The sequence below is a fragment of the Capricornis sumatraensis genome, chromosome 4 (genome assembly GCF_032405125.1).
Source record: "Capricornis sumatraensis isolate serow.1 chromosome 4, serow.2, whole genome shotgun sequence".
NCBI classification, from domain to species: domain Eukaryota; kingdom Metazoa; phylum Chordata; class Mammalia; order Artiodactyla; family Bovidae; genus Capricornis; species Capricornis sumatraensis.
In genome coordinates, this window is record NC_091072.1 from 107740393 (window position 1) to 107767610 (window position 27218).

Below are 27218 nucleotides of genomic sequence, written 5' to 3' on the forward strand. Positions count from 1 at the left end.
AGACTGGTTCCAAATGGGAAAAGGAGTACGTCAAGGCTGTATATTGTCACCCTGCTTATTTAACTTCTATGCAGAGTACATCATGAGAAACACTGGGCTGATGAAGCACAAGCTGGAATCAAGATTACCAGGAGAAATATCAATCACCTCAGATATGCAGATGATACCACCCTTATGGCAGAAAGTGAAGAGGAGCTAAAAAGCCTCTTGATGAAAGTGAAAGAGGAGAGTGAAAAAGTTGGCTTAAAGCTCAACATTCAGAAAACCAAGATCATGGCCTCTGGTCCCATCACTTCATGGGAAATAGATGGGGAAACAGTGGAAACAGTGTCAGACTTTATTTTGGGGGGCTCCAAAATCACTGCAGATGGTGATTGCAGCCATGTAATTAAAAGACGCTTACTCCTTGGAAGGAAAGTTATGACCAATCCAGATAGCATATTCAAAAGCAGAGACATTATTTTGCCAACAAAGGTCCTTCTAGTCAAGGCTATGGTATTTCCAGTAGTCATGTATGGCTGTGAGAGTTGAACTGTGAAGAAAGCTGAGTGCTGAAGAATTGATGCTTTTGAACTGTGGTGTTGGAGAAGACTGTTGAGAGTCTCTTGTACTGCAAGGAGATCCAACCAGTCCATTCTAAAGGAAATCAGTCCTGGGTGTTCATTGGAAGGAATGATGCTGAAGTTGAAACTCCAATACTTTGGCCACCTCATGCGAAGAGTTGGAAAAGACTCTGATGCTGAGAAATATTGAAGGCAGGAGGAGAAGGGGACGACAGAGGATGAGATGGCTGGATGGCATCACCGCCTCGATGGACATGAGTTTGGGTGAACTCCAGGAGTTGGTGATGGACAGGGAGGCCTGATGTGCTGCGATTCATGGGTTGCAAAGAGTTGGACACGACTGAGCGACTGTACTGAACTGAACTGAACTTATAATTTATATGGGACTTTAACAGCATTTTTACTTAATTTCAAGTATAAAATAGTTTAAAATTTAAGTTGCATAGAATGAAAGATAAAAATCATATGATCATCTCAATCGAAGCTGAAAAAGCTTTTGACAAAATTCAACATCTTTTCATGATAAAACACTCAACAAATTGGGTATAGAAAGAACATATCTCAATATAATAAAGGCCACATATGACAAGCCCATGGGTAACAACATACTCAGTGGTGAAAAGCTGAAAACTTTTCCTCTAAGATAAGAGGGTGCCTACTCTCATCACTCTTTTTTAACATAGTGCCATAAGTACCAGCCAGAGTAATCATGCAAGAAAAATAAATAAAAGGCATACAAATCAGAAAGAGAAGAGCAAAACTGTCTTTGTCTGCAGACAATATGATGTCATATGTGGAAAATCCTAAAGACTCCACCTCCATCTGTGTCTCTCAGATTCCAATGAAATCCACCAAAAACCTTAGCACTAATCAACAAATTAAGTTGCAGGATACCAACCAACATATAAAAATCATCCACATTTCTATATACTAACAAGACATTTGAACAATAAATAAAGAAAACAACCCTATTCAGTACAGTATCAAAAACAATGCAATACTTAGATATAAATTTAACCAAGGAGGTGAAAGATCTATACACTGAAAACTATACCACTTAAATGAAAATGAAGACACAAACATATGGAAAGACATTCTGTATTCATGGATTAGAAGAATTAATATTGATAGAGGTTTCATACTATCCCCAAACCATCTATGGATTCAACACAATATCTATCAAAAGTCCAATGACATTTTTCACAGAAACAGAAAAACCAAAACTTAATGGTAAATCTTTGAACTGTGATGTTATTGAAGACTCTTGAGAGTCCCTTGGACAGCAAAGAGATTCAACCATTCCATCCTAATGGAAATCAATTCTGAATATTCATTAGAAGGACTGATGCCGGAGATGAAACTCCAATACTTTGGCCACCTGATGTGAAAAACAGACTCATTTGAAAAGATCCTGATGCTGGGAAAGACTGAAGGATAGAGAAGAAGGGGATGACAGAGGATGATATGGTTGGATGGCATCACCGACTCAATGGACATGAATTTGAGTAGGCTCCAGGAGTTGGTGATGGACAGGGAAGCCCAGCGTGCTGCAGTCCAAGGGGTCATAAAGTGTCGGACACGACTGAGCGACTGAACTGAACTGAAATGGTAAATCATTTTGCCTTGATGACCAATTATATTTGCATTCACAGGAACAGAAAAAGAAAGCAAAAGCAAATTAAAGTCAGATCATTGAAATCTGAGATCCATAGATCTGTGTGAGGAAGAAGAAAATGGATCTGAGTAGTTGACTGAAAGAAGTTAACATTTTAAAATGCTCTAAAAATTTTGTTTTTAATTTAAAAAAATAAAAAATGTTCTAGGTCAGTTCACAAAGAGCACAAGAATCACCTAAGGAGTTTATTGTAAAAATCTACCTCCAGACATTCTGATTCAAAAGTAGAGGTCAGAAAGACTTTTTCGAAATACTCTGCTACAGATGAGAAATCTGGAGATCAGGATGATTTATCTAAGGGGTAGAACTGAGATTCAAACACAAGTCTCTTTCAGTTCCAAGTTCCTGTTCTCTACACTATAATGTTACTCTAAGTTATAAATACACATCATTTCCATGGAATTCTCCAGGCCAGAACACTGGAGTGGGTAGCCTTTCCCTTTTCTAGGGGATCTTCCCAACCCAGGGATCAAACCCAGGTCTCCCGCACTGCAGGCGGATTCTTTACCAGCTGAGCCACAAGGGAAGCCCATGATGTTACTCTAAGTTACAAATACGTGTTATTGAAGAAATTAGTATAATTTCTTAATGTGAGGACTCAGTAAATTAGTGAAGCTGATGATGATAATTATGACAATAAAGATCTTTAAATGTTTCGGGAAGTGACACCACGCTAAGTAAAAGCAAGATTATAGAGTAAAAAGAAAATCTTCAAAGCTAGAATAGATTTATTTCAGTAACATAGAACAGATGATTATAGGAAAATATATAACATAGTCAATGTTTGTCTCATTTATTTTAGGGGCAAGCTATTTCCACTTTTATTAATATATACTTCTCACTGGTTCATTATCCTGGTTCATTTTAGAACTTTTTCATTCCCTGTCAAATTCACTGTCTTGACTACCTCATTCTTTCTCCAAATTAAGACTTTGTTTCTCATTATTAATTATTTGGTAGAATAAACTGGCAGCTATCAAGTTAACGGAACTGTTGTGAAACTAGGAAACCAAAATATTTAAACTTTAAAAAGCATAGATGGTAGAAATAAAAATTCTGGCAAGAGCAAGTTAAAATAATACCAGACAATTTTAAAATTCTAAGCCTGAGATTAAAGCAGGCCTCATAGAATATTTTCCGTCTACTGTTATTGACTTTGATTGTATTGTAGAGAATCTAATTCTTCATCTGTTAGAGGCTGAATTGATCTCAGTATTCAGTAGTCATGTCTCAAATGGCCCCAAGATAAAATACATTAGAAGCATGAGCGAGTTCAGTAATTTTCTTTTTTTTTTTTTTTGTTACTAGTTCAATACTCTATTAGAATTAATTGCTCTTCAAGGTGAAAAACATTTCCCGGAACACAAAAATAAGTAATTATCTCCACTGACATGTCTCTTTAAGCTCAGGCTCTAGAATGATTTCCTTTGGCATTAGGAAGTAAAATGGGATTCCTTTACAATGGCAGGCTGTCCAAAGCCTTTATTCCAAAACAGGATCAAGAATTCTCAAATGCACAGCATGAAACAGAATTACAAATCAGGTGCATTATGGCAAATGAATGAGGTCAATGTGACAAGCGGCTGAGAGTTGTCAAAAAATAACTTCGTCATTATCTGGAGAGCAAGGTTAGAAGAACGTTGAATTATTATCAAATTTTCAATGAAACATTACAGTTAACTCATGAGAAAAAATATAGATTCTCAGGGAAATGATAATAGCCGAGTTTTCTGTTGGGAAGATTAAATTCAAGTTAGATATTATAGAGAGATCACCAAGAATGGAAATATCAAAACAAAGATTGGCTGATGTTATATCTGCAGAGTGATCAAAAAACTTCATGAAATTCAAATATATAGAAGTTTAATTAGGAAGGAAGTTTGCTGCCTTTGGATAATTTAACAGAATGCTCTTAGGATTAAGAGATATTTTACTGTCAAACATGTTTCAAAATGTGCATACGATACAGTACTATGCGCCACATCATAATCAGCAAGAATAATTAACAATTAGGGGGAGAAAAAAGCCAGGGTGTGAAATAATATGAGAGAAATATAAAATATAAAAGTGAAATAATATAAAAGAAATATATGCAGAGTTAAACTGCACAAAACTTGCCAACACAACTCCATTCAAATAATAACCTTTAGGTGCTGCTAAAGTGTCTAGGTTTCCCCTCAGGAGAAAAAATACGTATTTCACCCCTGATGCTTCTTATTTATTTCTTAGATACATGGGATAGTGAGACAATAATGCCTTTTTAAATTTATATCTTAAAAAATGATTTCCTGAAACCTAAATTCTGAAATTTGCTCTAAAGATCTTTATGCTATCATCAAATTTCTCTAAGGCATGGTAGGTTCACATTTTAAAAGTGTGTACATTGTTTACACACAGAGGGAAAGCTGATACATGACTTGGGAAAACAAATGAAGTGACTAGAAAATGTTTTTCAGATAATTTTATATTCTTTCAAAAATCTAAGTTTCAGGGGTTGATAAAGAATGTGAAGATATTTATATTTCTTCAAAATTTACATTCTAGATTATATAATGTCTTAATTCAACTTAGAAAATGATTCCATTTGCATATTATAAAAGAACTTAAAACAGACTGACTTTTGAATTAAAATTATGCAAGATAAAATGCAATTTTTAACTTGAGCTTCCTTTAAGAATTTAATTCCTAATTCACTTATTTTAGTAAAATTTTTCAAACTACCATCTTAAGGCTAATATTTTAATAAAACCAAAATCTCCAATTCAAAAATAAAAGTTCTTACATAAGATGGTTGGTTTTATATTTTAAATTACTGAATTAGAGTGCCCTCTATTGGATAAAAAAGGCAATAAAAGTTAAAATGATAAAGAATAGTTAAAATACCTAAAAAATTCAAGCCAAGTCATTAATATGTAAAACATATTTATTAAAAACATAAATGCTACACAACAGATTTTGCTTTACTTTGATTTCTTCTAAATTACTTCTGGAATTATCTGTCATATGACAACAAATAAGCTGAACACTTCATATCATATAAACTTAAATTTTAACTGAACTCAAACACCTGTCCTTCAGCCAGTAATGTGAATAATAAACAAAAGTGTTTTCCACATTTAACATTCCATTATAATATAGAAATAATTGCAACTTATGATTATGGCTGAACTACAGTTCGAATTTTCCTTAATGATGAACTAAAACCTCCCTACTTCAAGAGAGCTCTTAAGCTGCACAGTAGAATTAGGCTGGGCACCAGAAGTCTGAGATTTATTTAGATCTAAAATTCCAAAATTCTGTGGTTTTAGTTAGACCTCAGTTAAGACTCATTATCTGAGGCCTGGATTACTTCAGTAAGGTCCTAGCAGAGTTTTGGTCCTCTAGACCAATAATATACATGTTAGTATAAGCTTTTTTAAAGAACAATGTTCAGAATCACCCAAAACAATTCTGTTTCAGTTGTTCTGCCATGGTACCTGAGGATGTCTGCATTTTTTGAAGCTTTCTAGATAAGTCTAATGTACGACCATTGCTAAGAATCACTGTTTGAGTCTCTCCCCAGAACATCTGACATCGAGGTACCACTTCTAACTTCTAAAAATGTCGCCTTCATAAATGGACTCCCATACTCAAGAGTTATTCTCCTCAACATCAATATTAAACTTCTGACTAGCTTCCCAATCTAATTATCTGCGCTGTTCTGTAACGAAATAGTTGAGTGGTAAGACTGTCTTTGTCCAGATCCAATAAACACCATACTGGCCCTGGTATTTACTGTGTAAACTTAGGAAGGACAGACAAGTTCTATGTGCCTCCATTTTTCTTATCTCTAAAATGGGAGGAGTAATACTACCTCTCTCATAGGATTAGTGTGAGGATTAAATGAATCAATAAAAAGTGTTATGTCAATGTTAAAAATTATTATGACTTATCCAGATTCACTCTCCACTACTTTTCAAAACAAACTCTCATGGTAAATTATCCTCATTTTAAGTGCTAGGCCTTACCTTTGGGCTTTTGGACATTATGTTTCTGCAGACTGAAATTCTCTCCCATTCATTCATTTCAATACAAGTGCAGAGATTATTTCCTCTTCCTCCAGATTGTGATTTAATTTCTCCCTACCTCCATGAAGATGTCAATGAATACCTATAAATCATTAATCTCTTCCTTAAAAAAAAATTCCTTTGGCTACAGGGTGATTTGTTATAAGAAATATAGCTGGGAATTAATGACATTGGCTCTGAGTTTGAATCCTAGATCTGTAACTTACCAGCTGAGTCATGTCCAACTCTATAACTCCATTATTAGGATTACTGTATGGATTAGGTGGCTTAAGTAATATAAAGCATTAAAACATCAAATAGCAAGCACCTAATAAATGCCAATCCTTATAATATTTATTTGTTTTTTATATTAGTGTTGTCTACACACAGTGATTTAAGACTTCTTGGAGCAGAAATTCTGAACTCAAAGTTAGAAACCACACCTCATTATTGCTATTATAAGTGCTACAGCTCACAACACTGTAATGACCATTTATATTATATGATCTATAAGTACTCAGTTAAATTTTTGTATAATTTGAGAGTATAATTCATTTTAAAAACTTGGAAAAACGTTCTTGATAAATAGAAACAGACATTCGACAAAACAGGAATTAACCAAATACAACACAGGCTGTAGAGAAGAGTTAAATAAATTGCATTGCTTTTTAAATATTCAATAACAAGTTTCTACCAGAATCAACTTCTGAAAGTCAACTTTCAATAATGCATTTTATGCATCTAAAATCCTTTAGATTTTTCTCATTTCCTAAAAAATAAATACCAAACTTCTCAGCCTGACATTCAAAATCATCCATGGCCTGAACTCGTTCTATCTTCTAATCTTATCTCCATTGTCCCCCTTTATGAACTTTATTATTCCAGGTAAATAGAACTATTTACTCTTATTCATGTGTACCCTCTGCTTTTCTGCTTCATGTAACCTTTAATATTTTTGTATGATAATGTTTTCAAAGAACACAATATAAAGTTTTACTACAGGAACAAAGAGTGATAGCTTTTATGGACATATAAGCTTGAATTTTGAACTTAAGTTCAACTTAGGAGCATTCATTTCTCTCTTAGTACTGTCACAGTCTTTTTTTTTTTAATAAAAAAAGTCTTTGACTTATAAAAAAAAATTGGCCACCACTCACCCCAAATTATGTCACCCTCTCAATGCCAAAGCCCTTGCCATCACTACTCAAAAGATATAAGGTTGAATTATGGTCTCCAAGTAGAGCATGCAGACCCTAGGGTGTACAAGATATCAACTGAATAAAAGAACAAAATTAGATCATCCATTTTACATTTTATCATCCTCACTTGAATTTTTCTTATAGTATATGCCCCATAATTTATAGCATATATTCTTAAAAATTATAAATAAATACATTTCAGATGTTTGCTCAAAATTTGTTTACTACTGGTACATAACAAGATAAGTTTTGAAACCACTGGTATAGAATATCAGGTCTTTCAGAAAAATTTGTGGGTTGAGAAATAAAAGACCAGAAGTAGCCACTTTAGAGATATCTTTAGATATGGACCTAAACACTATGTATTGTTTATGTAGGATAAATATGTCTTAATTTCTAATTAACTTTCAAGGAAATGTGGAAATGTAACTGGTTTATAATTTGAGTTAGCATAGGTCTGTTGTAGATCAAAAAAAAAACAAGGAGTTTTGCCCTAACATTAAAGTTAGTACAGTAAATATTTCATTACTATAAAAATATCATTTGGGAAAACCTACAAGTATTTACTTCATTATACATATACTTAATCAATTATGAATAATTATACTCATAAAGAGCTTTTATTGGAGCCAATAATGTGATGTTTTTCGAAACACAGTAAAAGGAAAAAAAAAAAAAACAGGCCTAGAATGTATGACTGGCCTTGGACCTAGACTAGCAAATACTACCCTAGGAAAGTGTCACTTTAAGTAATAGTAAGTAACGAAATGAAGTAAATGTTCTCATAACAGTCAGTATACTTAGCAAACTTGTTTTAGCCTTCATCAATAAAATGCCATACTTAACACAATCCACTCTATTACCAGTTTTTGAAGAAAGTATACTTCTATAACAAGTTAAGTACTAAAAGTGATAAAAGGTTTCATATCATAATAATAATGCATTTCCTTTAATACCAATGCATCCTATAAATCCCTCTATAGGACTAAAGACAGATATAAAAATCTTGACTTTAAACTGACTGATATTGTATCAATATCAGTATTGTATCTTGATATTGTATCAATATAAAAATTCAACTAAGCAAGAATCTCTTACTCATGATTCAGATTCTGAGCTTACAGTTTGCATGCAAACTATTGGGATTTGTGTAAGATTATGAAAATATTCAGGTCAAACTATCCACAATGACTCTCTCCTACTATGATTTATTAAGTGGGTGGGAAGTATACACTCATGGCTCAGCTATGTCTTTCTTCTTCAAGATGGTGTTAGACTCAGAGAAAACAGGGAAAAAAGACAAAAGAAAGGTTTTCTTCTTTCTTTGGAAACCACTGTCATTATGCCCAATAAAACTAAAAGAACATAATCAAAAGGACTATGAATTTATATGTTACAAGGGTCTAATAGTGGTGAGATCATCACAGACCATAAGTGATTTATCAAAGCATTTCTTCCCTACACATGCAGTGAGAATGAAACACCAATAAAGATCAGAGAAGCGCAACGGGGAGCCTGACATTTGACCCTAGCTAAATCGAAAGATAAGATAACTCATAAATCCCATGGTTTTCAGGTACACAATGAACTGGCAAAGACAGACATATTGTCTTCTTTCCCCCCTTACTTACTACACTCTGGCTTCCATTTTTCCCAAGTTCTTCCTCTGAAATCTTGCTCAAATTATCTAAGTAGTGGTCTGATATTGTGTGGCACAAATCTTCAAAAGAATAATCCTTTTCTTGACAGAGCTTTATTTCATCCAAGAGTTTTGATAATTCACCAGTCACAGTTTCACCTATAAAAAGAGAGTAAATTTTTCAGAAGGTTCAAAAAAGAATACTTCTAAAACTTCATGCTAAATAATAAAAATACAACCAGTATAGTGCTAGAACTCAAAACATGGCAAACAAAGCTATCAGAAAGTTTATTTTGCTGAAAGTAAGGTACTAACACCTCCAAGGTAAAAGAAACCTCAGTAAAACAGTATGCACTGAGAGAGGGCATCAGAGGGCAGACAAGACTGAAACCACAATCACAGAAAACTAACCAAGCTAATCACATGGACCACATTTTGTCTAACTCAATGAAACTAAGCCATGCCATGTAGGGCCATCCAAGACGAACAGATCATGGTGAAGAGTTCTGACAAAATGTGGTCCACTCGAGAAGGGAATGCCAAACCACTTCAGTATTCCTGCCTTGAGAACCCCATGAACAGTATTAAAAGGCAAAAAGATAGGACATTGAAAGATGAACTACCCAGACTGATAGGTGCCCAATATGGTACTGGAGATCAGTGGAGAAATAATTCCAGAAAGAATGAAGGGACAGAGTCAAAGCAAAAAAAAAAAAAAAAAAAAAACCACCCAGTTGTGGATGTGACTGGTGATAGAAGCAAGGTCCAATGCTATAAAGAGCAATATCGCATTGGAACCTGGACTGTTAGGTCCATGAATCAAGGGAAATTGGAAGCAGTCGAACAGGAGATGGCAAGAGTGAACACGACATTTTAGGAATTGGTGAACTAAAATGGACTGGAATGGGTGAATTTAACTCAGATGACCATTATATCTACTACTGTGGGCAAGAATCCCCTAGAAGAAATGGACTAGGTACCATAGTCAACAAAAGATTCCAAAATGCAGTACTTGAATACAATCTCAAAAACAACAGAACGATCTCTGTTCATTTCCAAGGCAAACCATTCAATATCATGGTAATCCAAGTCTATGTCCCGACCAGTAATGCTAAGAAGCTGAAGTTGAACAGTTCTATGAAGACCTACAAGATCTTTTGGAACTAACACCCAAAAAAGATGCCCTTTTCATTATAGGGGACTGGAATGCAAAAGTAGGAAGTCAAGAGACACCTGGAGTAACAGGCAAATTTAGCCTTGGAGTACAGAATGAAGAGGGCAAAGCTAGTAGAGTTTTGCCAAGATAACGCACTGGTCATAGCAAACACCCTCTTCCAACAACACAAGAGAAGACTCTACACATGGACATCACCAGATAGTCAACAGCGAAATCAGATTGATTATATTCTCTGCAGCCAAAGATGGAGAAGCTCTATACAGTCAGCAAAAACAAGACCGGGAGCTGACTGTGGCTTAGATCATGAACTCCTTACTGCCAAATTCAGACTTAAATTGAAGAAAGCAGGGAAAACCACTAGATGATTCAGGTATGACTTAAATCCCTTACGATATACAGTGGAAATGACAAATAGATTTAAGGGACTTGATCCGATAGACAGAGTATCTGATGAACTATGGACATTGTACAAGACACAGGGATCAAGACGATCCCCAAGAAAAGGAAATGCAAAAAGAGCAAAATGGCTGTCTGAGGAGGCCTTACAAATAGCTGTGAAAAGAAGAGAAGCCAAAAGCAAAGGAGAAAAGGAAAGATTTACGCATTTGAATGCAGAGTTCCAGAGAACAGCAAGAGGAGATAAGAAAGCCTTCCTCAGTGATCAGTGCAAAGAAATAGAGGAAAACAGTAGAATGGAAAAGACTACAGATCTCTTCAAGATATCAGAGATACCAAGGGAATATTTCATGCAAAGATGGGCTCAATAAAGGACAGAAATGGTATGGACCTAACAGAAGCAGGATATATTAAGAAGAGGTGGCAAGAATACACAGAAGAACTATACAAAAAAGATCTTCACACCCAGATAATCATGGTGGTGTGATCACTCACCTACACCCAGACATCTGGGAATGTGAAGTCAAGTGGGCCTTAGAAAGCATCACTACGAACAAAGCTAGTGGAGGTGATAGAATTCCAGTGGAACTATTTCAAATCCTAAAAGATGATGCTGTGATAGTGCTACACTCAATATGCCACCATTTGGAAAACTCAGCAGTGGCCTCAGGACTGGAAAAGGTCAGTTTTCATTCCAATCCCAAAGAAAGGCAATGCCAAAAATGTTCAAACTACTGCACAATTGCACTCATCTCACATACTAGTAAGGTAATGTTCATAATTCTCCAAACCAAGGTTCAGTGATATGTGAACTGTGAACTTCCAGATGTTCCAGCTGGTTTTAGAAAAGGCAGAGGAACCAGAGATCAAATTGCCAACATTTGCTGGATCATCAGAAAAGTAATAGAGTTCCAGAAAAACATCTACTTCTGCTTTATTGACTACACTAGAGCCTTTGACTGTGTGGATCACAATCAACTGTGGAAAATTCTGAAAGAGATGGGAATACCAGACCACCTGACCTGCCTCTTGAGAAATCTGTATGCAGGCCAGGAAAAAACAGTTAGAACTGGACATGGAACAATAGACTGGTTCCAAATAGGAAAAGGAGTCCGTCAAGGCAGTATATCGTCACCCTGCTTATTTAACTTTTATGCAGAATACATCATGAGAAACGCTGGGTTGGATGAAGCACAAGCTAGAATCAAGGTTGCCAGGAGAAATATCAATAACCTGAGATATGCAGATGACATCACCCTTATGGCAGAAAGCGAAGAAGAACTAAAGAGTCTCTTGATGAAAGTGAAGGAGGAGTGTGAAAAATTTGGCTTAAATCTCAACATTCAGAAAATAAAGATCATGGCACCTGGTCCCATCATTTCATGGCAATTAAAACAGTGACAGACTTTATTTTGGGGGGCCCCAAAATCATTGCAGATGGAAACTGCAGCCATGAAACTCAAAGACACTTGCTCCTTGGAATAAAACTTATGACCAAAGTAGACAGCATATTAAAAAGCAGAGGCATTACTTTAACAACAAAGGTCCATCTAGTCAAAGCTACGGTTTTTTCAGTAGTCATGCATGGATGTACAATTGGACTATAAAGAAAGCTGAGCACTGAAGAATTGATGCTTTTGAACTGTGGTGTTGGAGAAGACTCTTGAGAGTCCCTTGGACTGCAAGGATATCCAATCAGTCCATTCTAAAGGAGATCAGTTCTGGGTGTTCATTGGAACAACTGATGTTGACGCTGAAACTCCAATACTTTGCCACCTTGTGCGAAGAGCTGACTCATTTGAAAAGACCCTAGTGCTGAGAAAGATTGAAGGCAGGAGGAGAAGGGGACGACAGAGGATGAGATGGTTGGATAGCATCACCAACTCAATGGACATGAGTTTGGGTAAACTCCAGGAGTTGGTGATGGACAGGGAGTCCTGGCGTGCTGTGGTCAATGGGGTCACAAAGAGTTGAACGTGACTGAGTGACTGAATTGAACTGAACTGAAACCATAATTAGTACAATAATATTAAAAGACAAAAAGAAATCCCAATTTTGTCTATTTGTTTCTCTATCAAAATAAAAATAAGTACTGAAGGTTTACACAAATGTAATAAATAAAATCATTTGGAACTACAATTCCTAAAATTCACCTATAATAGCCTTTAATTTCAACAGTCTTTTAGAACAGTGGTCCTGAACATTTTTGGCACCAGGGACTGGTTTCTGGAAGAAAATTTTCCCACAGTCAGCATTGAGGGGATGGTTTGGGGATGATTTATGCACATTACACTTACTGTGCACTTATTACTATTATATCAGTTCCACCTCATATCACCAGGCATTAGATTCTAGAGGTTGGGGACCTGAACCCAAGTATTTGTGGGCATTATACTTTAGTGACAGAATTCATTCAACATTATTGAAATAGTACTGAGATTCTACTTTCTAGGTTCAACAAAAACAAACAGTAGAACATATTTAAACAAATTATATAACTAATAAAGGGATAACAGAAGGAACAGACATATAATATGCATCAACTATGGACATGAATATTTCATAGGTTACATGCAAATACTTGTTTTTTTTCTAATTATACGCAGAAAGCATCCCAATGATTTATTCTAAAAAAAAACCAAACAGCAGTTACATTCAAGATATATGTTTTTTCAGTTCAGTTCACTTCAGCTCAGTTGCTCAGTCGTGTCCGACCCTTTGCGACCCCATGAATCGCAGCACACCAGGCCTCCCTGTCCTTCACCATCTCCTGGAGTTCACTCAGACTCACATCCATCGAGTCAGCGATGCCATCCAGCCATCTCATCCTCTGTAGTCCCCTTCTCCTCCTGCTCCAATCCCTCCCAGCATCAGAGTCTTTTCCAATGAGTCAACTCTTTGCATGAGGTGGCCAAAGTACTGGAGTTTCAGCTTTAGCATGAAATCCCAGGGTTGATCTCCTTCAGAATGGACTGGTTGGATCTCCTTGCAGTCCAAGGGACTCTCAAGAGTCTTCTCCAACACCACAGTTCAAAAGCATCAATTCTTCGGTGCTCAGCCTTCTTCACAGTCCAACTCTCACATCCATACATGACCACAGGAAAAACCATAGCCTTGACTAGATGGACCTTAGTCGGCAAAGTAGTGTCCCTGCTTTTGAATATGCTATCTAGGTTGGTCATAACTTTTCTTCCAAGGAGAAAGCGTCTTTTAATTTCATGGCTGCAGTCACCATCTGCAGTGATTTTGGAGCCCCCAAAAATAAAGTCTGACAGTGTTTCCACTGTTTCCCCATCTATTTCCCATGAACTGATAGGACCAGAGGCCATGATCTTGGTTTTCTGAATGTTGAGCTTTAAGCCAACTTTTTCACTCTCCACTTTCACTTTCATCAAGAGGCTTTTTAGTTCCTCTTCACTTTCTGCCATAAGGGTGGTGTCATTTGCATATCTGAGGTTATTGATAGTTCTCCCAGCAATCTTGATTCCAGCTTGTGTTTCTTCCAGCCCAGCGTTTCTCATGATGTACTCTGCATAGAAGTTAAATAAGCAGGGTGACAATATACAGCCTTGACATACTCCTTTTCCTATTTGGAACCAGTCTGTTGTTCCATGTCCAGTTCTAACTGTTGCTTCCTGACCTGCATACAGATTTCTCAAGACGCAGGTCAGGTGGTCTGGTATTCTCATCTCTTTCAGAATTTTCTACAGTTGATTGTGATCCACACAGTCAAAGGCTTTGGCATAGTCAATAAAGCAGAAGTAGATTTTTTTCTGGAACTCTCTTGCTTTTTCCATGATCCAGCGAATGTTGGCAATTTGATCTCTGGTTCCTCTGCCTTTTCTAAAACCATATATGGAATTTAGAAAGATGGTAATGATGACCCTGTATGCGAGACAGCAAAAGAGACACAGATGTGTAGAATGGACTTTTGGACTCTGAGGGAGAGGGAGAGGGTGGGATGATTTGGGAGAATGGCATTGAAACATGTATACTATCATGTAAGAAATGAATCGCCAGTCTATGTTCGATACAGGATACAGGACGCTTGGGGCTGGTGCACGGGGATGATCCAGAGAGATGATATAGGGTGGGAGGTGGGATGGGGGTTCATGATTAGGAGCTCATGTACACCCATGGAGATTCATGTCAATATGGCAAAACCAATACAGTATTGTAAAGTAACAAAAAATAAAAATAAAATAAAACCAGCTTGAACATCAGGAAGTTCACGGTCCATCTCTTAGTCTACCTTAAAAAAAATATTTTAGGGGGAAAAAGTCAACTGTGAAATATCCACTCAATGTAAGCTTCATGGCAGCAGGGATTGCTATTTCCTTTGATCACGACTATATCTCAGGACTAAGAATAGTGTCTGATAAACAGTAGGAGCTCAATAAATATTGACTGAATAATGGATATAATATAGAGTATAAGATATATTAGACCTTAATTATTAGACCTTAAATTTTCACAAGTTTGAGCCCTTTTGTACATACAACATAAAACTGTGCATAACAGTCTAATATCATCTCAAGGGTTTTACAGTTAGCTACTCACTTTTGGTCTTCTGGGAAGGAGATTCAACAGGAGACAAAATATGTGTTTCTTGTGTCATATCTTCCTGTATGTGCTCTTCAAGGACTGTTGGTCTTCCCACGCCTTCTAAATATTCTGTGTATATAAGTTTTTGAAATTACATACTTGAATTCATATATGTTAAAAACTCTAACTTGGTTTTACTTTTGATGGTCACTTTTTCAGTTATTTCTTCATATCCTAAGTTTTTCAAAAAAAACTTCAAAAAACCAAAGTGAAAGATCTTCATGATGAGCTATTAATTTAAAGCTTTTTAATTAAAACAGAAAAAATACTTCAGGAGAGACTCATGAATCCTTTTCATGAAAAGTAAACTGTCACATTCTTTCCTTAAAAATAAATGTACGGTTGAAGATACAATAACATCCTTGGTTTCCATAAATATATTCTATCTGGAGGTTTAAAACTCTCTGACTGATGCTTTGAATAGACCATGTCCATAAACAGGGATATAAAATTTAGATGCATATAACAACCAGTCAGGTAACATAAATAAATGAAGTGGGATAAGCTTAATTTGCAGTGGTATTACAATCTTGTGAGATAAACATAATTGCATATTGAACTTTAGTTCAACAAAAAAATAATGTTTTTTGCATTATTCTTGAAGCAGTGTTCTGCATTCAGCACCTCATTCATTTTTCCAACTTTGATGAGGACATAGTAATAATAAAACTTAAATATTGCTTTCTATACACTCAGTGCTGTTTTAAGTATTTGATATAAATTAACTCATTTAATCTTCTCAAAACTATGACACAGGCACTATTATTATTTCAGCTTTAGAGATGAAAACTAAAGGGGAAGGATTATTAACTTGGCCATGTTTATTCAGCTAGTAAGTAGCAAACACAGATAGATATAAGAATCATCTTACTTTTCTCTCAGTCATAAAGAAAACAGCATCTGAATGCAGGGATATATGTCAACTAACATTTAATCTCAATGATACAGAAAAAAAACAGAAAGCCTGCAGAGCCTGGTTAACCAGAGAGGAGATGTACCATCTAAAGTTCAGCCATGAAGTAAAATGAAAGCTTGCATTTTTTGAGAAACCAAAACTCTGGAGTGTTATCTGAAAGCCTAGATTTTTAAATGCTGAAAGCTAATTTAATTTTACAGAAATACAGCATGAGCCAAAAGTATGTGATCTAAACAAGTTCTATCTGCTATTGCCCAAAAGGCATTCCTCACAGTTTGTAGCCTCTAAGGGATTAAATCAATAGACTCCTCACCAAGGGTATCTTTTACTTGTGCTTCTTTATTCAGAAGGCACCCCTTTTTTCTTAAAATTCAGTTAAGACACTTTGTGCTTTCATGCCAACCACCTGTGTCTTCATATTATCCGAATAGTTTCTACCTAAGAGCAATTCTACTAGGCAAATTCTGCTAGGAAAAGAAAGCAGCATATGGCATTCTATCATTACAATTTTTGACCCAGGCAGTAATATTACCTACTATAAATTGTATTTACTGCAATGACAAACTTTTTCATAAGATATTAAATGTGCCAGTGATTGAACACCAGGAATGCAGAGAAAGTTCACATTCTAAAATGTGACAATAACTATAAAAATGCAAAGAAGTAGCAAATACTCTATCACAAATTTACATACCTAATGAACAAATCGTGACTATTTAAGAGAATACCTATATAATAACATTTTCATCTAAGTTGAACCAATGCAATGTGTTAAAAGTGTCTGTAATTACGTCATGCCCCCTTTTCAGTGGACAGCATTTATTTGCTTCTCCAAAAAGATATATTAGGCACAAGTCTCAGTTTTTTTTTAACTTCAGTTAGAGGCAAAAATCAAATATGAAATACAAAGTTCCTAGGAGGCAACGACTGATTTAAAGGTTGCATACCACTCTTTTATTTTTCAGCTTTCATTCAACTTGATTTTAATTTGAATTAATGTGAAGAATCATACTTGTATTCTTCTCTGATTTATCTCTATAGCACTTGACTAGCAATTAACTTCTTTATTAATAAGAAAATTGTAGGGGCTTGAAGTTTCCTGAGAGGTTTTGGAAAATAAAGAGAGAAAAGAACATAATGATCTCCTGTAGTGAGTCTGTTCTCTTTCCCTCTTCGGTCTTTGTGGACTCTTGTATCTACATGTCTCCTGCCCAACTTGGTTTTAATTCATCTGTCTTTCTGAAGGACAAAGCTGCTCTTCAGCTTCTCAACTGATATCCTATGAAACCTACCCCATCTCCCTTTATTACACTCACAGCCAATCTATAATGACTGTAGGGAATAATCCACACTGAGCAGTGTAGGAGCTAAATGCAAAGGAAAGAAAAAAACATCCGTAGTTTTAAGAGAACACACTGCGCATCAGGCCTAAACACCAAGCAAAAAGAGAAAACCAAATGAGGAAGTACGTATCCTGCAAATGAAAAAATAGTGCCCAGATGGTTGTCAAACATTAAGCAGATCTATTTTAATAACCAAAACTAACTACAGATATACTCAAATGATCTTTAATAACCCATAGGCTGGTAAGACTGAATTATCTTGTATTACTGGATTTGGTAGCAAATAATCTGTATTCTTTCAACAAAGGACAATTTTGTTGTTGTTAATTCAGCATTTATATATCAGTTCTACCACTTGGAATAGGATATACGTTTGAGCAAGTCACTTAGCTTCCTGGAGCTTCGATTTCCCTTGTGTACAAAAAGAAGAATAATAATATTTGATTGATCTACCTCACAGTTATAGAAATCAGACAAAATAATAGAAAATCCAAGCCAGAAAATTCTTAAAGCATTATTCAAATGTAAGATAATACTTCATCATCACCACTTTATAGCCCCAATACCTTCAAGTCATAACTACATATTTATTACAAGGGTTTAATTAAAAATACTTTTTAATATCGAGTAAAAAATATTTTAGTTGAAAAACAGAAATAACACATTAAAAGGTATTCATTATTCTTTAGTTTAAAAGTCTACCACAAAAAAAAAAATGCAAATAGTAACTTCATTCAAAAGTAAATGTTAACTTGAAACTCAAGAGAAAACTAGGACAGTTTTAATTTAATCTTAACTGTAAGGCAAACTCATCCATCATTCAATACTATTTACCTTGTAAGAGAGTTGCAATCTGGAGAGATTTCTGAGATGGATGTTCTTTCAAAATGTCTAAGACAGTTCTACCTAAGCTATCTTTTATGTTGGCATCAATTCCTGAAAGAAAAAGAAAAACCCACTAGATGTACATAAGTGGAGTATCACCAGAAGATACTGTCAATACATAACTGTTCTAATTTCAAAAGTATACAGACAAAGCACTTAAGGCAGTTTTTTTTTAATTAAGCCCTACACACATACACACACACACACACACACACACACACACACACAATTTTACTAAGAAAGAAGATGGAAGTCTACTGATGCCAAAGATTTGGAACATTTTTTATAATGAACTCTTAGAGGGCACTGACTCAAACATTAACTTTTCAGATTACAGCTATTTTAGGTTATAACTACTTAACTAAATTATAGACTATCAAGTAGAAAAATATTAGAAAGTAAATCCCTAAAGTATAAAGGTCATGTGATTTATATATTCTGTATAATATGATCTAAATAACAATAATGTACCATATAAGCAATATAACAGCAGTCTTAGAATACTTTAGCATTCACAGAAGTTGAAAAAGTAGGACTATTTTGAATTATTGTCCAAATACTAAGTAAAATATTCCACATTTATTTATACATGATTATATTCAATATCAGCAATACTCATCAAATACCTGATAAGCAAACTTCCTAATGTTTGTAACTGAAATACCTTTGGAATCCTTTTAATTCTGAAAATATTTATGGTAAAGAGGTTTTACTATAAAGAGTTTAATGTAGCAAATAGCAAAAATGTCTATAAACTTCCCAAATATCTAACTGTAAACAAAAGCCAGTTTTCAGGATCTGGCCTCAAAAGCTAATTCATTATAATAAAATTATTAAATATTTGCTTAAATTTGTATGGAAATATGTTACCAGCACACATTTAATTGATTACCTCATTTATTACATCACTGCATTACATATCAAAGTTACATATACATGAAATTTCAGCTTTGCATAAGAACAATCACAATGCAACAGTCTGCTAATACTTTTCTTTTAACATTTTTACTGAGGAAAATAAACACGTCAAATATAGTTTATAACACAGAAGACTCATATATATTGTTCACAAGCATATATTTGTATCTATGCCTTTTGATCTTAAAAAAAATCTGACCTCGGTTTCAATTTTATTTCAATCATAATACACATATGGAGACAAATAAGCCTAATTTGTTGTTCCTTCAGAGCTTTCCCTCTAAAAGGTTCCCTTTAAATCACTGAAGCTTACACACAATAGCTACTCAGTTGATGAATTAACTGGGTTTCCCTCACATCTCAGCTGGTAAAGAATCTGCCTGCAATGCAGGAGACCCTGGTTCGATTCCTGGGTCAGGAAAATCCCCTGGAGAAGGGATACGCTACCCACACCAGTGTTCTTGAGCTTCCCTTGTGGCTCAGCTGGTAAAGAATCTGCCTGCAATGAGGGAGACCTGGGTTCCATCCCTGGGTTGGGAAGATCCCCTGGAAAAGAGAAATGCTACCCACTCCAGTATTCTGTCCTGGAGAATTCCATAAACTGTATAGTCCATGGGGTCACAAAGAGTTGGACACGACTGAGTGACTTTCACTTTAATCCACTTTAATGATGAATTAACTAGAAGGAAAATTCACCTTAAGGATGCTGCTGCTGCTACTTCTAAGTCACTTCAGTCGTGTCCGACTCTGTGCGACCCCATAGACAGCAGCCCACCAGGCTCCCCAGTCCCTGGGATTCTGCAGGCAAGAATACTGTAGTGGGTTGCCATTTCCTTCTCCTATCCATGAAAGTGAAAAGTGAAAGTGAAGTTGCTCAGTCGTGTCCGACTCTTAGCAACCCCATGGGCTGCAGCCTACCAGGCTCCTCCATCCATGGGATTTTCCAGGCAAGAGTACTGGAGTGGGGTGCCATTGCCTTCTCCCTCCTTAAGGATAGGGAACTCTAATTTCTGTCTACCACTGTTAACAATATAAAAATCTAGGGGAAATTATATATTATTTAATAAATCAAGCACTTGTCACAGCTTCACAGGGATCAATTCCTCTCTCCTATAGAAGGCAGAGATTTTCTCCCTCTTTTGGTAGTTTCTCTAATATATTTTAATATGATTTAAAAGCATAAAATTATCACTTCTAAAAGCTCTTGATTAAAGAATCTATTGAAAAGGAAGATGAACATTTATATCAGTTTTTTTCCTTAACACTGAGGCTCAATTCTACATGGTTCTACATACATACAATTTAGAGTGAGGTAAAAGGGTAATGTGGGGTGAGGTGGACTGTGTCATTTTCCTTTGTCTACTTCTGGAGTACAAATAGTTTTTGGCAAGATAAGCTCCATGAGGAAACATGATAGTTACCTGTTTCTAACAGAACTCGCACAACATCCACTTTTCCAAACAAAGCTGCTTCATGGAGTGCACTCCCTTTTTCTGTCTAGAAAAAAAGAAGGAAAAAGATTAGGAAAGCTATAGTTTAAAAAATTATATCCTTTTATGCATTCATACATATTGTTTGTAATCTTAGCACTCTGACAGAAGAGGAGTGTGGAATAAAGAAGAGATTCTATAAACAAAATCCAACAGCTTGAGTTTGTGAAATATCTGTGCTTGTGTAGCCATTTGACCTTGTTATGTTTTTAAGTCACTCATCTTCTTTCATCCTCAGTTGTTCTCAGATATAACATAAGAGTAGTAATGCCTACCTCACGAGGCTTTTGTGATTATTCAGTGAGCTCATACAATTCAACATGCATTAATTAAATACCAACTCTACACCAAGAATAGTTAAGGGGTGTTCTGAGGTTGTACATTTACATTCTATCAGAGGAAACAGATGTGTAAATAAATATTAATGGCAAATAAAATCACAACAATTTAATGTGGCTTTAAAAACCTGGAAAATATTCTCCTTGCTTTCCTTTCCATATCCTCTTGTCTATCCCAACTCTCCCCAGACCTTCTGTACCTTATTCATGCTCCGAGCATACTAAACATTTCATCAGTATCATCCTCTTGTTTTCTTCTCCAAGAATCTCAAAAGCTGGTCCCTCTGCCTGGCAGGACAGAACTCCTAGCCCTCTTTACCTCACCATCACCTATACCAACAGTTCTCAATCTTCAGCCTGAATCAGAATCACCTAGAAAGCTTGCTGACCAGATTTCTGGGCACCACCATGAGTTCTGACTCAGTCACCTGGGATACATGTGTGCGTGTTATGTTGCTTCAGTTGTGTCCAACTCTGTGCAACCCTATGGACTGTAGCCTTCCAGGCTCCTGTGTCCATGGGATTCTGCAGGTAAGAATACTGGTGTGGGGTGCCATGCCCTCCTCCAGGGGGTCTTCCCGACCCAGAGATAAACCCACAGCTTACATCTCCTGCTTTGGCAGGCAGGTTCTTTAACACTAGTGCCACATGGGAAGCCCCAATAATAAGGGTCTAGGGAGTACAATTGAGAACCACAGACCTACACTACATGTCAAATCTTAGTTTAAATATAATTTCACTCAGAAAGTATTGCTTGCCCCTAAAGTGTAGCACTTTCCCTGTGTGTTCCACATCAATCTAATCTTCCTCATCCTAGCACTTATACTACTACATTATAATGTTATACGATTATCTATTCCCTTTAATAAACTGTAAGTTTAGTGGAAATGTAGACCTTATCTATTTTTTCATCATGGTATCACCAATGCCTAGTAAAAAGTACCATACCTCAGAATACTCTTCAACTATTATTGGTATAGAGTTAATATGGAAATTAAGAATTATTTTGAGGGTAGAAGGAGGGAGGAACATAACACAGAAGACAAGAATTTGTGAGCACTGCAGGGAAAGATTGGTTTCTGCTCCGAGGATGATCAAGGAAGAGTTTAAGAGAAAGTTTTCATCTATGCAAATGGTAAAGTTTTTTAAAATTTTTTCTGATTGCCTTTAGGTATAATGATCCTTCCTTTATCAGTCATGTACTCAAGTACATTATTGTAGAAAAAGGCCTGGACTTTAATCAGTAAATCTTAATTCACATTCTAGGTTTATGAGCTATGTGTCCTTAGGCAAGTTTCTTAGTCTTTGAATCTGATTCCTCACCTCTGTACTGAAACTTAATAGCTCTCAATCCTACAAGATAGCTGTGAGATATAGATTCTAAATGTGTCAACATATTAAACATAAAGTAAGTACTCAAAAATTAAAGCCAATTTCATTTCTTTCTTTCATTCACTCAATTTTAGACTGAATTCCTGGTGTATGTCAAGCTGTGTGCTAGATACTGGAATAAAGGAAACAATTACTAAGAAGACCACACATAACTGCCATCTAGTAATAACTTTTCATGTGGAAAGCCCTCAAGTTAGAATGAGGTTAGAGAGTAGGGCTTATATCCCTTCATATTTCCCAACAGTGTGGCAGGATACTTTGAATTTAGTAGTTACAAAAATACATGTGGACCATTTGCCTGATTTAAAAATGTTAATATTTCTTCCTGTAAATTTAACATATAATTAAGATGTAAATTTTAACATCTGTATCTCAAAGCAAAGCAAGAACACCATTGTTTTGGAAGCACAGCTACAAAAAGACTCACTTGACAGCTCACATCCATTCCTGCTTCCAGCAGCACCTGAACAACTGCCTTGTGACCATTTCGTGCAGCAAGGTGTAGTGGTGTGTGCTTTCGGGTGTTGCAGCTCATTAAGTTAGGGTGTGCACTGATGATCATTTTGACCACTCTAAGCCGTCCATAGAGGGCTGCCAGGTCCAGAGGTGTTTCCAGCTTGCTGTTTCTGATGGTAGGATCGGTGAGCTCTTCCAGGAGAACAGCAACTACCTCCGAGTGTCCGTACTGAGCTGCACAATGTAGGGCAGTTTCATTTTCATTGTTCTGTTAAGACAAAGACATACAGTGCAAGTTTTCAGAAATTCAATTTGTTATGAAAATCTAAACATAGTAATTTAAAACCTGAGATGTTTTGAAAACATACATTTAAAATGCATGTGTTTTAAAGTATGCCTAATAGTACTTTATATTTGGTAATAGTATCTATCATTTATCACATTTTATTTTTACCACTTGGTGGCTCAGACGGTAAAGCATCTGTCTACAATGCGGGAGACCTGGGTTCAATCCCTGGGTTGGGAAGATCCCTTGGAGAAAGAAATGGCAATCCACTCCAGTACTCTTGCTTGGAAAATCCCATGGACAGAGGAGCCTGGTAGGCTACAGTCCATGGGGTCGCAAAGAGTCAGACACGACTGAGTGACTTCACTTCACTTCACTTCAGCTGAAAGAATAGAACTTTTCCTTAAACTACATATTCTAACTTCTAAGAGTGATAAATGATTTAGCTGTGTTAGTTGGTAGCCCTGCTGGGCCCAGATGGTTAGTGTTATCTGCACTGTACATCAAGCCTCTGTGACATCTGTTAATGAGAGAGATTAATAACAATACACCTTTAACAGACTGGCTTTTCCAAATACAGTTGAGAGAGTAAATTCTCTGATAATGAAAGATGTACAGAAACGTTTCCCAAATCAAGTTTCATTTTATCTTCCATTTAAGTATAAATCCTTGCTTCTTTTGCAAAGAGAACAAAGATGTACTGGCCCTAACATTAACCCATATCTTTTTGAAATATAATCATGAATTGAGAGGCAGGTCTATACCCATATCTAGACAAGTTACAAGGAATATTACACGTGTAGCTTACAAGTGTTTCAGCTGAGGGAATTCCCTGGCAGTCTAGTTGTTAGGACTCCACATTTTCACTGCTAAGGGCCTGGGTTTGATTCTTGGTTAGGGAACTAAGATCCCATAAGCCACATGCTGTGACTCAAAATAAAAATATAAGTGTTTCAGCTGAAAGTCAATGAGATTTTCCCAGGAATGTAGCAGAATAATAAGTGTTAAAATCAAGAAAATTGAACCCCATTGCAAGAGAGATGGACCTTTCAATTATTTGGGCAGATAGTGTAGGTATATGCAGTATGACTATGCCCTGAGGTGGAAAGGTCAGTTAGGAGAAATGGGAACCTGAAATTTTAGTAACAAAAATGCAGTGTCCTAAATGAGGGTTCTAGAGAGCAAGGGATGATGTTATCATCACAGTCACCATCATAGTTAACACTGTGCAAAGCACACACAGTTGCATTTCATATGTGCTTACTTATTTAATCCTAATTGCCTGGCCTGTGTGTGTGCTCAGTTGTATCAGACTCTTTGTGAACCCATGGATTATAGCCCACCACGCTCCTCTGTCCATGGGATTTTTCAGGCAAGAATACTGGAGTGGGTCGCCATTTCCTCCTCAAGGGGATCTTTCCAACCCAGGGACTGAACCTGTGTCTCCTGCACGTATCCTACATTGCAGCCGGATCCTTACCACTGAGTCACTAAGGAAGCCCCTAATCCTCACTAAGAAATAAATATTATTATTGTTGTTGTTGTTCCCATTTTACAGATGAGGAAACTGAGGTATTGTGCAGTTGAATAAGTAGCAGTTACATAGCCTTATACAGCCATTTAGTATTGGAGCCAGGATTTGAACCTAAACAGCCTAGACCCAAAGTTGGTACTTTTAATAACATCTTCCGCAGCAACTGTTATGACTACCATTTGCTCAGTGTCTAAAAACTTTACATATATTGTCTCCCTTAACCCTTACAAATGATCCTACAAGACTAATATTAACATCTCCACTTCATGGATGAGGAAACTAAAATACAAAAAGATTAAATTACATGTCCATGGAGAATCAGGATCTTTTGGAACCTGTATCGTAAGAATCCAAAACCTGTTTATGCTTTTTCCATTGTACCACACTCCCTGCCATGTTTTTCTATACGGTCCAGGAAGAAAAACAGAAAATTAATGATCTGAAAGCAGAATTTCTATGGATTTTGCCCAAAAGAACACCAATTGAGTTGAAATAGGAAGTAGCTGCTTAGACAGCTGTTCTAAGCATTCAAACCCAAACAAATGTTATTATACCAGAAAGTAACTCAGTCTTGCTTTGGATGATAAAACAATGCAGGTAAGAAAGCTGAGAGTAGAGAGTAGATTTGAAAACTTAAAAGGAGGCGTGACAAGGGGGAAAAAGCACAGAAAAAAGTTTCTTACTATTTTACTTTCCAAAACGTAGCAGGAGAGGGCCTTTGAAGGCCAAACTCAGATGAAAAATATACTCTTTAAAGACAGTCAACAAAAAGTTATGATCTAATAGATGGGGAATCCAGAGGGAGATACTGCTTTTTCTAGAATTTTGAGGATGTCATTCCTATTCTTAGTTTAAATGTGTTACCATAGTCTTCTTCCTCACAGACTTAGAACATAGATGCTTACACTCCATGATTTTATTATCTGGTCAAGTTTTATAAATCTGATTTAAAAATCAATCTTATTACTTTAAATCATGAAAATATGATATAGAAATATGCCTCCTGACTAAACCAAATTTCCCATTGGTTGAAAAGAGATTAAATCTCAGTTTTAAAAATATAGCACCTCTTTGAGGAATCAAAAAGTGAATTATGAAATAGTTCCTCAAAGACCTCTCTACCTTGCAAAGGCCTTAGCCTAGGAAATTATAAGTGTAAAACTGAAATTTTCTATTAACTCCAATTATCACTATCCAGATCTCAAAAAAAAAATTTTCAATCATTCAAGACTTAGGAAAAAATGTTCACAGAGTTTATCCATAATATCTAAGATACACTTGGCTTGTCACGTCAGTGAAGATGTGACAAGATACTACAATTGTGGTATCTTTAGAAAAACTGTGGTTGTATACTCATATACATAGTCACTAGTGGCCTAAAAAAATCCAATTTAAAATAAATAGGCTGCAATAACATACTAATTAATAATTGTTAGTATATCTATACTTTGTTGTTGTTGTTCAGTTAAGTCATGTCCGACTCTTTGCAACCCCATGGACTGCACCATGCCAGGCTTCCCTGTCCTTCACTATTTCCCAGAGACTGCTCAAACTCATGGCCATTGAGTCAGTGATGCCATCCAACCATCTCATCCTCTGTTGCTCCCTTCTCTTTTTGCCTTCAATCTTTCCCAGCATCGGGGTCTTTTCCAATGAATCAGCTCTTCGCATCAGGTGGCCAAAGTGTTGGAATTTCAGCTTTAGCATCAGTCCTTCCAATGAATACTCAAGGTTAATTTCCTTTAGGATTGACTGATTTGATCTCTTTGCAGTCCAAAGGACTCAACTCTTCTCCAGCACCACAGTTTGAAAGTATCAATTCTTCAGATGTCTACATTAAACATTCTTAAACTGCTTTGAATTCCTTCTTTTTTTAATCAGATAAGTGTTCTCTAAAAAATAAGGACAATTCCAGATAATGGGTGCCAGTATGAAACTGGCTTTAAAAAAGCTATTTACCAAAGGCCTTACTTCAAAGTAACACTAATGGAAACTATCTAATGCTAGTTGGATTTGAAATTTCAGTGAATGCAGTTTGAAGTTTTGGTGAATATACTTATTAGAAAAGGCTCCTCTGGTTTCTGTCCTAATGCAAAATTAAAGAGAAAAAGAAGAGAAGATGGAAGAAAAGAAAAGAGGGAGGAAATACAGGAGGGAAATGAATATGCAAAGAAATATAAATTGAAAACATACATAACAGAAAGAGAAATAATAAATGAAGTGACAAAAGACAGGAAAGATGTGGCAATTATAAAAACCATGATTAGGGCAGAGTCCACTTTGTTTTCAAAATTGTTACACTCTAACTGCTGCTGAGTCACGTCAGTCGTGTCCGACTCTGTGCGACCCCAGAGACGGCA

At 36.0% G+C, this 27218-nt stretch overlaps 1 protein-coding gene across 5 annotated transcripts in view; it reads right to left on the reverse strand.

The window, feature by feature from the left end:
* The window catches only part of ANKS1B (ankyrin repeat and sterile alpha motif domain containing 1B), a 1136988-nt gene that overhangs the window by 937356 nt on the left and 172414 nt on the right, over positions 1-27218 (reverse strand). For all 5 annotated transcript variants that reach the window (XM_068970630.1, XM_068970629.1, XM_068970628.1 and 2 more), the window contains exons 4-8: positions 23010-23306; positions 20784-20859; positions 18394-18495; positions 15256-15369; positions 9115-9281 (exon numbers count right to left, since the gene is read on the reverse strand). In XM_068970630.1, the coding sequence (XP_068826731.1) occupies positions 9115-9281; positions 15256-15369; positions 18394-18495; positions 20784-20859; positions 23010-23306 (756 nt within the window). The remainder of the gene's footprint in view (positions 1-9114; positions 9282-15255; positions 15370-18393; positions 18496-20783; positions 20860-23009; positions 23307-27218) is intronic.